General features: G+C 33.1%; 1 protein-coding gene across 2 annotated transcripts in view; it reads left to right on the forward strand.

Annotated features, from left to right (window-relative positions):
• The window catches only part of LOC123720128 (cGMP-specific 3',5'-cyclic phosphodiesterase-like), a 42965-nt gene that overhangs the window by 25375 nt on the left and 3703 nt on the right, over window positions 1-13887 (forward strand). Inside the window, exons 4-18 of one of the 2 annotated variants that reach the window (XM_045676626.1) lie at window positions 829-946; window positions 3736-3862; window positions 4435-4553; window positions 5055-5320; window positions 5861-6037; window positions 6505-6675; window positions 7295-7420; window positions 7777-7894; window positions 8411-8502; window positions 9410-9733; window positions 10371-10524; window positions 11362-11521; window positions 12009-12229; window positions 12617-12788; window positions 13484-13604. In XM_045676626.1, the coding sequence (XP_045532582.1) occupies window positions 829-946; window positions 3736-3862; window positions 4435-4553; window positions 5055-5320; window positions 5861-6037; window positions 6505-6675; window positions 7295-7420; window positions 7777-7894; window positions 8411-8502; window positions 9410-9733; window positions 10371-10524; window positions 11362-11521; window positions 12009-12229; window positions 12617-12788; window positions 13484-13592 (2454 nt within the window). In that variant the 3' untranslated portion in view covers window positions 13593-13604. The remainder of the gene's footprint in view (window positions 1-828; window positions 947-3735; window positions 3863-4434; window positions 4554-5054; window positions 5321-5860; window positions 6038-6504; window positions 6676-7294; window positions 7421-7776; window positions 7895-8410; window positions 8503-9409; window positions 9734-10370; window positions 10525-11361; window positions 11522-12008; window positions 12230-12616; window positions 12789-13483; window positions 13605-13887) is intronic. The other variant, XM_045676625.1, reaches the window with a different exon arrangement.

The following is a 13887-nucleotide window of genomic DNA, read 5'->3' on the forward strand; positions in this document are numbered from 1 at the left end:
AATTATTTATTTATTATCAAATAATATATAATAATTAAAAAAAAGGGTATAATTATGCTATGAATTTGACAGTTGACGCGTTTCGATCGACGTCTAAAATTTGTTATCTGCAAAAGTTTATCAATAAATCCTCGTAAGCATAAATCCGAGCGTCGACAAGAAATGAAGAAAAAATATTCAATATGAAGAGTTTGTTATTAACAATCCATAACTTCAAATTTATGAGTTTGGATTAATAATCCATTGTTCAGTTCAATAACTTAGATACACAAGTTGGCAACACACTTACATTTAATTATTAGTATGTACTTAGTACGGACCAAAAATCCATAATGGACTTCTAAAACACAAAAAATGCCAACTAAAGGAAACACCTGAAGCAAATACCTGGAAAAATAATCTTATTAAAATATTTTGACGAAGTTTCAAAAGCAATAACGTTTACCCAACGGCACAAAAACAAGGCGAGCGCCAACAAAATTAATTGATACTTATTTTCATTGCGAATTACTTGGAAAATTTATTTGGCTCCCCTTTGTAAGCTGGGAAAACTCTTAGAAGTTTTCTTTTTAATTTTCAGTATAAAAAGCTTTGTTAACTTTAATTACAATAATATCTCATAGTTGGAAAATTACTGAATAATATACGAATTTTTTTACCAGGCGCGTTTCGCTTAGGGTAACTGGAGCGCCATAGTTTTAGAGTATTTTTAATAAATGTCTTATAAAGTGAGTGTATTTATTAAAAAGAATTCATATGTTTTCATAATTATCATATAAAGAAAAGCGTTCTCTCTCCACCAGTAATTTTTCGCTATTTTCTTTACAGATCCTCGTGAATGTGTGTTTGCTAACATCAGCAGATCGAGGCAGCTTATTTCTGGCTAAAGGGACTCCACCTAGCAGATACCTTCAAGCCAAACTATTCGACGTTACGAGGGTTACAGGTACCAAAGTTTATTTTACTCTGAAACTATAACTATATATAACTATACACTGTCTATTTCCAGCATCGCTTCGCGTTAAAAACATAACACATATACATATTGGGTTGAAATTTCGAATCTTTCGTGGAACAATGCCATAAATAAATTTTAAAAATAAATACACTTTTAACTTCTAATAACGATATCCCAATTTTGAACTTTACCCAATCTCGATATAGTTGTTTAAATATTCTTGCAGGAGGCCTTTGCCCATCATTTCTGTCTGCACAGTGCAACTATCTTCCATCTTCCTCCTGCTGTTTCCTTAATCTAGACAATCCACCTTCTAAATTGTCTTCCTCTTTTGTATTTATTGTATCTGGGGCCTACTGCCCATTTATTACCTTTTTTTCTCCACTCGGTTTCTTTTACCACAAACTCTTCCTATTGTGACATCTTTCACGTCAGTTATTCTTCTTCCTGATAAAAATGTAAAATAATTCATATATTATTATGATGTCGCTTGGGTACAAAAACTCAATATTACTGGTACATCACATCGTATGTACCACACAAAACTAACGAAAACTTTACGCCTGATGTGAGATGTTAAGCAATCAACGGATAATTTTCCGAATAATAAATCAATTTACTAGTATGTCCAAGGGTCCCACCAAACATACTTTTTAAATTCGTAACAATTTACAATAAAATGATTATATGCCATCTGATATTAGTAAATCGTTTTGTCATTGTCCTTGGTATGTTATGTCTTTGTCCTTATTTTAATCAATGGAAATTTACAAGTTATCATATGACCCATACGTCGTTTATTGACCCCTTTAATGTATATTGTTTTAAGTATTTACATTATTAACACCTTAGAGGTAATTTCTTGTATATCCTTTATATCATGTTTGACTTACATGAGAGAATTTATAAAGTTATTTATATAACCTGCGATTGGGAGTGAAGCTGTCAGAGAGATAAACTATATTCGATTCTCAGCACTATGTCAGGTTGGTAACAGACCGATCGCTAGGTTACAAATTGTTTTTTTAGTTTAAGGGGGTTAAGGTAAAATCTATATACTATTACAGGTTATCTTTCAACTCCCTGACCACTACTGAAAATTGTGTATTTTGAACTGAACTCGTTGGAATTATCGATAATATACTAAACTTACAATCGTTTATAATTAAGCTTTTTAAGCAGCAGAATATTTATAATAAATAAGCTACTTAATGACAGTGAGTCCATCGCAATAAACACAAATTACAATCCCATTCATATGCGTGTGGCCGTTTGCGGTTGTTTACGATATATTGATGATTCATTGTCTTTCCTATTGTGTGGGTTAATGTTTTTGGAATCATTAAGGAAAACGAGCGTTCTTCGAAGTGATACAATAGTTGAATATTCGATCCTTGAAAGCCACATCGAATTGGTACGAAAAATTCTAATTAAATTTTTACCGATTTCTTCGTTCTCGTCCGATTTCTCACAAAAACATATGACGTGTTTCCGGGAAATCTAAAGGCGTCAATCTTTGAAATATATTTGTTATACACAGTACGAGACTGGTCGGGCAGATTTTCTTCTAGAGATTTTAAAGACGTCAAATTTAATGTGTTATTTTTTCAAGAAGGCACAGCAGACTAACCTACTTACCAATTAGAGAAAACATCACCATCACGAAATACATACAGAAGACCCAGACCAAAAAAAATGCAGTGCCACTTTTTTTATTAATAACCCCAAGATGTAGTAATATTATATATTACCATGCCATACTGTATTTTGTCTTACGATATATAAAACCCTTTCATTAATGTTCTTCTAGAATAAAATATATATTTAGAAAAACCGTCCTTGGAGGTTTTGAAAAATATTCATATTAAATTCACTTTAGTTCTTTTCTATTTAACTATAACCGCAGCGTACCAAAAAATTAAAAAATACCCAACATTACGCTGATTTAGTATGAAATTAGTATAAATAGATAGGCTGTATTTTACACTAATCCTCCTCTAACAGATAATATTAATTAACATAAAACTCCACTAAACGACAAAGCGATTATAATATTTTCATTCAGAACTGTCTCCACTGATGTTATATAAAGTAAGAACTGGGTCAAGTGCCTGATGTGAAATAAAATACATTAATTTCAGCTTACTTCAAAGAGTCGCTGAGTCGGTAAATGCTGTACATTCATAGAAAAAATAAAGACCGTAGACAATAAAATACAGAATAATAGTTGCTTTCATATTTAAAATCCATTAAGAGACGTTTATTTATTTACAAAAAAAGTTTAATTGCACTCTTTTAAAAACGCTTTAATCTGTTTCTCCTAAAATATATTTAAGCTGTGACTATGAAATGACAGATGAAAGACAAAAGAATACTGGAGATTTTTTTAATAAGGCTATCTGTGGTCTTAGTCTATTTGTCAAACATCGCACTTTGAACTGTATATGTCAAATATTGAATTTATTTTCAATGCAACGATTGATTGATTATTTGGCCAATGGTAGAGCTGGATGACGTTCGAATGGATATCCGTTCGTCTAGTTTTATAATTGATACAATTTTAAAAATATTCAAATCATATATAGTGTTTAAAGTAGTTGGGGAACAGACAGCTCCTCTTGAACAATTTTTTGAAATAAAATGCTTATATTTCTGAATCTCTGAATCTCTGACTCAATAATAAATTACAACTATTAATTTGGGAAATCGGCGGATATCTAATCTGATGATCCTAATAAAAATTATAATTATTCTTTAAATTATAATAAATGTTTTAGAGTTATCCGACGCGCTACGAATGGCAAGGACGCAAGAAATAAAGATACCTTTTGGTGTTGGAGTGGCGGGCTTAGCCGCTCAGACCAAACACCCGATCAATATTAAAAATGCTTATGCAGATCCTAGGTAAGTTGGATTAATTAACAGAATTCTTTATAGTTGGGAATATACTGTACGGTGTACACTATACCGTGAAGTTTTTAATGCACTGAAGTGTCTCATTTACCTTATAGTTAATAGACGACGACAGATATCTTGTCTCCGGTTTTTATTGAAATATGGGCAATCCTTTGTCTTTGAGCATAAACTTGACCACAGTGTACCCTGTGATTGTTGGCTGTCATACTTAATATATAATCTATTTATTTACTATTTTCAGCTAAATATTTAATATACATTGTGCCGTTTTATACATTATATATAACGTTATTTATCCATTTATTTACACGTTCCTATCCATATATATTTAATGGTCTCACTGATAATTAGTTCTGTGGTTTATCCGAATGTCCACAGCGAGCGTAATGAGTGAGGCCGAATGAACACTACGTAAATATCTTCTTTGTTATATTTAGTTTTATCTTTCATTCTTTTCTTGCTAGAATATCTCATATGTCATATACATAGAGAGTAACCGTGGTTATCGGCCTGAAGAACATTGTTTTGTATAAACGTTTAAGCATTCAAATTAATTTCAGGTTTAACAGTGAAATCGACGCCCAAACTGGTTACAAGACGGAATTAATACTCTGTATGCCTATATGTAACTATGAAGGTGACGTCGTCGGTGTGGCACAGATCATAAATAAAACCGATGGTAATATTATTTCTTCATCATAAAATAATATACTAATATAAATAGAATATATATCAATGGCACTAAAACCTTTTTAGGTCTGGGCCTGAGATTTCTGTATCTGTTTCACGATAATTTGTTAATCTAATAGACAAGTAGGTATTCAGCCTTCTGTGCCTGACGCACGCCGTCGACTTTTTGGGTCTAAGGCAAGCCGGTTTCCTCACGATGTTTTCCTTCACCATTCGAGCGAATATTAAATGCGCACATGGAAAGAAAGTCAAAGTCACAAAGAAAAGAAAAGAAATTGGTGGATAGCCGGGGATCGAACCTACGACCTCAGGGGTGAGAGACGCCTGCTGAAACCTCTAGCCCAACACTGTGTTAAATAAATACAAATATTGATATAACTCTACTGTTAAGGTAACTTATAAAACTTTTCCAATAATCGCGTGCAGCGTAATCCAATATATGTTCTTAGTACAAATAGGATTTATTATTATAAAGTGATTTGTTTTCCAGGTTCCAAAGAATTCTCCGCTCGAGATGTAGAAGTATTTCGCCGGTATCTAACCTTCTGCGGTATTGGCATACAAAACGCTCAACTATTCGAGTCTTCCGTGCTAGAGTATAAAAGGAACCAGATCCTTCTAGCACTAGCTAGAAGTATATTTGAGGAACAGAATAATTTGGAATGTCTAGTGACGAAGATTATGACCGAGGCGCGGGAGCTGTTGAAGTGTGAACGATGCGCAGTATTTATATTAGACACAGATCATTGTGAATCGGTACGAGTTTTTCTTCGGGATTTAATACTATACTTACATATTACAGTATATAAACTTTTTTTTAATATGATTTTTTAAAGTTTCTCAACATTATTATCGAACTAGTCACTTCTATTACAAGATATTTAATCCTCTATTCTACATTTAACATTCAAATAGATTTTTGATAACAGCTTACAGACCATAAAATTTTCGTAAACTGTTTCTTTCTTTTTTATACATATGTTTAACTCTGAGGTGTTTTTTTACGAAGGCGAACTTTTTTTAACGAAATCAAACCTCAACCAGCTTATGCTAAGGCTTTATGTTAATTACGTTATTACAGCTCAATTTGAAGTCCACTCACATGTATTAAAATACTGTATATAATAACTTAGTCATAGTGTCAGTGATTACTTAAACTCTAGTTAGTTTTATGTCAAACATAGTCTTCACTAGCACTTAAACTTCGTCCAAAAATTAGTTAATTTAGGACGAGTACGACAATCTAAGTCGTTTTACGAATATGCGCCTTTATCAAACATCAATGCCATCCTCCAGAGTCACTTGGAGCGTATAGTACAGCGTCCGGGCGGGCGGCCATCAGGCTATCCTGCCCTATCACCGCCCGCCCCAACCCGCTTTCATACGCTCTTCGAGTTAGGCGCTCACCACTCTCGAACAACATTGACGCCACGACACGACACCAAGTCGACGTTGGCATCTATTGCATTGGCGGTGAGATTTTCTTTATATGTACTAATTTATATAAATTTTATTAAAACCGGACCAGAGCACGACATGTTAGTCTTTGAATGACTGCATGAAGCTTGTAGGAGAGTTTCTATTTTAATCATTTAGCTTAATAAAAGTACGTTGAGTTATTGGCAATGTAGTATGTATTATGAATACAACGTTTTACAACATATATAGAAATAATTAAAGAATAATAAGTGTATAAAAAATTTAAAATCTATAAATTATATGCGATCCAGAGAGTGATTCACTTCGATTCCGTCGTTTGGATGTCTCGGCGAAATGATTGTTTTCGATTAGTAAAGAAAGCTTCTTCTCTTAGACACTAATCCATGAAGTACTTCGGCGACTTTACTTAAAAGTCGTGTTAGTTTGGACAATATCAATTTTTAAATTTCACCATATACTTAAAATGTTGGTGAAAGTATCATCAAATCTCACAATTACAGGTAGCCCAATCAAATAAGGCTTTAAACATATCAAATGTGGATGATTGGCGTCGAGATAACGGCATGACTGACAAAGAATGTGACGATGCAGCCAATGTTAGGACCATGCTCTGTATGCCTATTGTTAACGCTAATAAGGACGTCATTGGAGTCGCACAATTGATTAATAAGGTACTAATATATACGAGTAACGAGTACGTACTTTACGTACGCGTACATAAACAAGTACACGTATGATATGCTGTCAGTGAATGTTTCACGAAACTTAAAGGATAATAAATGGATTCAATATGAGTAGAAATTAATTTAACTTCATTATTTGTATTATATGAAAAAGTTTCCCTGTCCGCTATCTTTTTAATGAACCTAACAATGCGTTTTAAAAATTAGACTTACTTTTATTTATACTTAATATTTTAAAAAAACGTGTTTTTGTACCAATAAGTTATTACAAGTCTACCCTAAAATCCGTGCTGGCGCTACATACGATCTTGGCCGCAGATATAATTATCTGTTTAGTGTTTTTTTTTCTATTAGGCAAGTAGGTCATCAGCCTTCCGTGCCTGACACACGCCGTCGACTTTTAGGGTCTAAGGCATGGTTTCTTCACGATGTTTTTTTTCTTCACGTACGAGTGAGTTGTTAATGCGCACTTAGAAAGTCCATTGGCGCATAGACGGAGTTCGAACCTACGAGGTCGGGAATGGTTGTGCTCGCCGAAATTCAATATTAATAAAATATATCCGGACTATTTCGAATTTAAACATTTTGTATATCATTTGTATTTCAGGAAAATGGTTCCCAGTTTACTGATGGTGATATATCAATATTTGAAGCGTTTGCAATATTCTGTGGACTGGGAATCCACAATACGCAAATGTATGAAAATGCCTGCAAACTTATGGCAAAGCAAAAGGTTGATTAATTGATTTCCTGTATTATTTACAATTAACACGTCATAATAATTCCATAATAAAGCCACGATGTTGTAAAAACTTGAAAAAATATTTCCTTTTGAGATATTTCGTTACATGTTGTATAAATAATAAGATTATTTCTCTTTAAGAGTTCTATAAAAAAGTCTGCTTAAGAAACCAATTATCAATGTTGACAATGAATACTTTTGATAAAGAGTTTTGTTACTTCGCGTGCATTCATGATGTCTACGGCTCTTACATAATTTAAGAATGATTCCGAATAAATTTATAAAATTTGATATATCGATACTAAAGCCAAATTTTTTTAGAATAATAATTAATTTAATCATTTCAGGTTGCTCTAGAATGTCTCTCATATCATGCGACGGCGTCCTCAGAGGATACGACCAAGTTGTGCCAAGATGTTATTCCTTCAGCGGAAACGTACAACCTTTATAGCTTTAAATTTCATGGTAAGCAAATAATTTTGATATTTTAGAGAAATAGTCTAATAAAAAAACTCATATAACCTTTTAAAGTATAACTATTAAAAGTAGCCTTTTTCACAATCTACTTGGAATCTACCTTTTAACCAAATTTAAATTACGTGTTTCTCCTTTCAATCGAGTTTTGGCCAAAAACACCGATAACCAGGCCGAGAATTATGCATGTTAGTTAATCACTTTACACCTTAAATTATTTATATACATTTTTTAAATTGGATGGTTATGTGTGCTTTTCGTTTTTCGTTTCTCTTTGTATTTTTTTTCATTATGGGCTAATGTGTCAATGTATAAAATAAAATATTAATACATCTTTTGTTGCATATACTCGGCCTTTATAAATACGTTTTAAGGCCAGAATTTAACTTAGATTTATTTGCACTGTCCTTCCTTATTTAATACATCCTTTCCGTATTTTTAAATACCTTTATATTATTTTAACTCTTAAAAGATGAATAATTTATTTTATAAAATGTTTTTTTTCAGACTTTGATCTATCAGATGAGGATACGTGTAGAGCCACCTTGCGAATGTTTCTTGAATGCAATCTAGTCGAAAAGTTTCACATACCATACGACGTACGTACTTGCATTTATTCTAATTTAGAAAATTCTAAATTTAACAATCCTATTATACAAATTAAAAATTCCAAGTAATATTAAATCAGTGGGGTGAGAATGTTGAACGAAACTATTGTCCGCTTCGTTCGGTTGTGATTGGTCAACAACATCTCCAATCCATTACGCTCTGACGCGATATCGATCTTCCTTTTGTTGTCAAAATCAAACGCACGGTTTCATCTTTATTTTTACATTTCACTGAAAATAATGTAATATAATAAATCATGATTTATTATGGAATATAAGATACAGATTTATTATAATAATTTATATAATATGCATAATAATAATCGGCATAATTTCAGACAATTTTTAGCGAACTATCGAATTGTGGAAACGACTCCCATTGCAAATCTTTCCTGGGAGATACGACCTCCATTTGCTTAAAAAACTTTTTTTACTAATACGTAGTCTTCAATTAGTTTGTTGACATCAGCCGTTTAATTTCCACTTTAGATGCTACTTTTTAATGCGACCGCTTAATCGAGTTGAGTACCAACTAGTGCTTGTATAGCAGAGTTTGTGATAAATAAGAGTTGTGATATTTCGTGTATTTATTTTGCGACCATATCTAAATAGTCGAACGGCAGTCGTCGGAACGAAAGTAAAATGATAATTTCAATTTTGATTGAAAGTTATAATAAATTACTTTTAGTAATAATAATGACCATGGCATCACTTTTACTAACGACCATTGAACATGACCATAGTGGTCATTTAGATCTAGCAATAATGGCAAATCTAATAAACCACTAGTATTATCGGTTTTGAATAGATATTACTTTTCTGTTATTAATTCATAGGGTTTATGACAGTGACAGCTGACAGTAGAATTCATTTTTATTATTTATTTCTCCGTTATTAGGTTCTCTGCCGATGGACTTTAAGCGTCAAAAAGAATTACCGCCCAGTAAAATATCACAACTGGAGACACGCACTAAACGTAGCACAGACTATGTTCGCTATGATGAAAACCGGAAAAATGGAACGTTTTATGTCAGATCTGGAAATATTGGGCCTCCTTGTAGCTTGTCTATGCCACGATTTGGACCATAGAGGCACAAATAACGCGTTTCAGACGAAAACCGAAAGTCCTCTCGCGATTTTGTATTCGACTTCGACAATGGAACATCATCATTTCGATCAGTGTGTCATGATTTTGAATAGTGAAAGCAATAACATTTTTCAGGTGAGAATTAATTTTAAGTGTAACTTCTAGATACAAACCTAAACTAATATTATAAAGAAAATATTATTTTTAATTTATTTAAAATGGATTAACTCAAAACTACACAATAGATTTTAAAAATATATTTACAAATATTTTCACAATTTTACATAACATCCCTGGTTAATTCCGCTACAATAAATTAGACCATTAAGAAAAAATGTTGCAGAAATAAGAAAATAATTTCTTTGGAGAGCTTTAAAGCTTTAGCTTTACCATCTCAATATTTAGTAGATTATTAGCTGTATATTTTAATTCGAGACGTTGTATTAATAACATGAAAGTGATTAAGATAATGCCATTTATTATATGAGTGTAGGATAAATCATTTAATAAATATTTGAATATTATGAGTAGGCACTACGTGTTGTTTTTATGACAGCCAGGCCAATAGGGACGACGTTTTTTTTTGAATTCGCTGATTATTTGCATTATAAATTGAAGGATTTAGAAAATATTTTAATGTTTTAAACATTTTACTTTTCCCTTAATTTATTTTCTTGCTAGGGTTGACTGGAATATGTTAGTTAAACCAGGCTGTTGCCTTTCTAGTAATTTAAGTTACCTTTTAGAAGCATTAATTTATTTATTGTTTAAGGCTCTATCACCAGTGGATTATAAATGCGTGATGCGCGTAGTGGAGACTGCTATATTATCCACCGACCTTGCTATGTACTTTAAGAAGAAGTCTAAGTTCCTGGACCTAGTGGATAATGGAGAGTTTGACTGGCAGAGTCCCGAGAAAAAAGAATGTAAACCCTTTTAATTTTATAAATATAGAAAATCCTAACCTACATAGTAATAATAAAAAAAAACAAATATAAAAAGTTTTGTCTCTGTGGCAGTGTACCTTTAACGCTGGCAGCATTTCCTCGCTGTTTTACAATACTTATCCGTAATTGTAAATGCTGTATATTTTTTTATTAATAATTGAGAAAATCACAATTGTTTTGATGAACTGTAAGCATCAATAGTACAAAAAATCGAATTAAAATTTTTCTTCAACGAAACGTCGAGTTATCCAACAAAAATTCTTGTCTAGTCTCGTAAGTTAAAAAAAATGTAGAATTCCCATAAGCCAAAAGTGAGTAAACGGTAAAACAACGATTTATTAGAATTCAAATAACATTGCTAGCCAAGCATTTATTGTTTTGTTTGCAATCGTTGTTAAAACCGCTAGGTTGAATTGAGGTGATGAATTGAGCCACGTAGATTATTGAATTTTAAGTTAGACTAGCTGTTAAGTGCCTAACTTTACAAACATCTTGTGGAACATAAACTTAGCGATTTATAAAAATTCTTGAATTCTTCTCGTTTCTTCTACACCCTTGTTTTAATAAACGAAAGGACTGTCAAATATGTCAAAGTTTAAATAATATTTTTTACCAATAACACTTTTTAAAGCAGAAAGTTGGAGTGACTTTCTGGAATAGGAATTGACGTTCATAGTAATGTTATAATCATTGTCGAATAAAAGCTAGCTTTATTAATGATTTTTGAATAAGCTAACAATACAGCTACATTTTTTTGTTTTTTCTACATAAATAAACAGGGTCAATGACCGTGACCGTGTATTTATTTATTTTTAGTGCTATGTGGCATGATGATGACGGCATGTGATGTGTCAGCGATCGCTAAACCCTGGGAAGTCCAACACAAAGTGGCCAAGCTAGTGGCCGATGAGTTCTTCGACCAGGGAGACCTTGAAAAGCTTCAGCTCAACCAGCAGCCGATCGCTATGATGGACAGGTATTTTAAGCTAATTAAGAAATTATGTTTTATTATTTTCTACTACACCTCGTAGCAAAATCAAAAAATGGTCACGTCATAATTTTTTTCTTATATATATATACAGTGTAAACTCTATATAACGAAACAGAAGGGATTGTGCATTTTATGGCGTTATAGAGAACAGTCGTTAAATGGAGAGAAGAAAAACGTTTAGATAATCCATGACTCCTACTTATTAGAGTAGTCATGGTCAACAACAGTCTACACGTGTAAGCAACCCCCAATTTGTAAACAAAGTATTTCCGAACCGTTGCGACTTAGGGACTTTCAATATAAGAGCGTACCATGACCTTAAAGGCTAACAGCCTTGCAAACCTCCTGGAGTGTCTATGGGTGGACATAAGCACTTAACTTTAAGTGAACCGTCTACTCGTTTACCTCCTGTGCCATAAAAAGATACGTGCCATGTGATGTCAATAAAGTGATTAATATCAACAATTTTCAGAGAAAAAAAGGACGAATTACCCCAAATGCAAGTGGGTTTCATCGACATGATCTGTCTTCCCCTGTACCGTGTGCTCTCAGACACGTTCCCCTGGATCCAGCCTCTATATAGCGGCACCTTTGAGAACCGACAGAGGTGGCAGGACCTGGCAGAGAAGGTGGAAATGGGGCTCACGTGGATAGATCACGATACCATAGACAAACCGATTGAAGAGTTTACGAGTGAGTACATAAAATGTTACGAGCCAATTTGAAATTATTGTTTTGTCTTTGGTCTGAAAGATTTCTCGTTTATAGTACTTTAGCAACCGTCATCAGCAAAATGACAGTTTCCATTTTTTATTTTGTTCGAATTCTAAATTCAAAAATTGTTATTTTTGTTTGTTGTTAAAAATAGTCGTCACTAATTCTAGAGTGCAGAAGTGTCGACACTATCGATACTTAAAAAATAATAAAGTATTTGTTATTATGGGTACGATGTTATTCCCATATAAAAATATTGGTATACATATTATGTAGAAAGAATAACTTAATAAGTCTATATTCATTTGGCCTAGCAAAATGAATACTTTTCAAAATTGTGATCGAAATTTTAATTCCATATTTCAGCTTCCAACGACACGATTAAAGACGTGGAGTTCACCGTCACCACTCTAAATTGTCAACGACCTGTATCAGATACTGTGGCCCTGGTCAAGCCCTTCAAAACCCCATTCCACTCCCTTAGACGAGGGAAGACTTCCAGTGTTAACGTCAGGCCTTCGAGGAATAAACTTACTAGGTGAGTCCTAAATTAATTAGTCTTAACTGATTAATTTGTTTATCGGTTGTCACTTATCATTAAAAAAAATTAAAAGTGTCAACTATCAGTTAAAGCAACTAAACATAGTTTGTAACTTTTGCCGTTCAAATTTCATTTGCACACATAACAGTTATGTACACAAAAATAAAACAACTAACAAGTTTTCATTTATGAATTTAGTTTATTTATGGTAAATGGTATATAAAATTTTACTCGATCGAGGCGATTTGCTGCTATCAAGAAATTAAAAAAAAAACTATTTTGAAAAATTATAAATAAACTAAGAGAACGTAAACACCAAAAACCACATTTAACCTTGATGCTTAATGGGCACAGTACAAACAGTACGGATACCGGCAAACTTCTTGAGCATTAATCAAGGGAGTGGGGGAAAGTTTTCGCATCGTACACAGCGCGGGATACAAACGTCAACTGATTTACCAATCACGCGAACTACACGTCACTCTCCCGCCGCCCTCCCAATGATTCCTAAAAATCGCTTCTTTCAGGCAAGGATATTTGTTCATGATGTTTGCCGGTATCTCTACATAGATTTATCACTTGAATCATAAGTTTTGCACAAAACACTATACCACAAGTATTAATTAACTGGTAAAATATTTGGCATATTAAAAATCATTATTAAGAATGATATAAAAAGTGTGAGATTAAAGTTTCTTCCAGGTCTCTCTACGCGGCCCCAAACAATCGCGAAGACCAAGATCCAACAGCGAAGGAGACCCCACCGACGCAGCCACAACTCCCGCAAACCAAGACATCTAAACATAAAGGAAGGTTAGTCAGTTAATGATACTTTTAATTTATACTTAAAGCAGGTCTAATGATATAGGGAATCGTACTAATTCCTACAAGGTTGGTGACTCACTCGCGATCCCTTTGGTATTTAGAAGGAGATTTTAACATCAGATCAGCATCCTGCCCTTTTGCCCACTGTTATTTTGTAACTTGTAATTTCTTAATAAGACTTATAATGTATGATTTTGCTATAATAATATTTGTTGTCTAAAAGATCCGGACCACTGGTAATCCGGCCCCTGTCTTATCCGGACGCTTATTT

The sequence above is a fragment of the Pieris brassicae genome, chromosome 2 (assembly GCF_905147105.1).
Source record: "Pieris brassicae chromosome 2, ilPieBrab1.1, whole genome shotgun sequence".
In the NCBI taxonomy this organism is placed as follows: Eukaryota; Metazoa; Arthropoda; class Insecta; order Lepidoptera; family Pieridae; genus Pieris; species Pieris brassicae.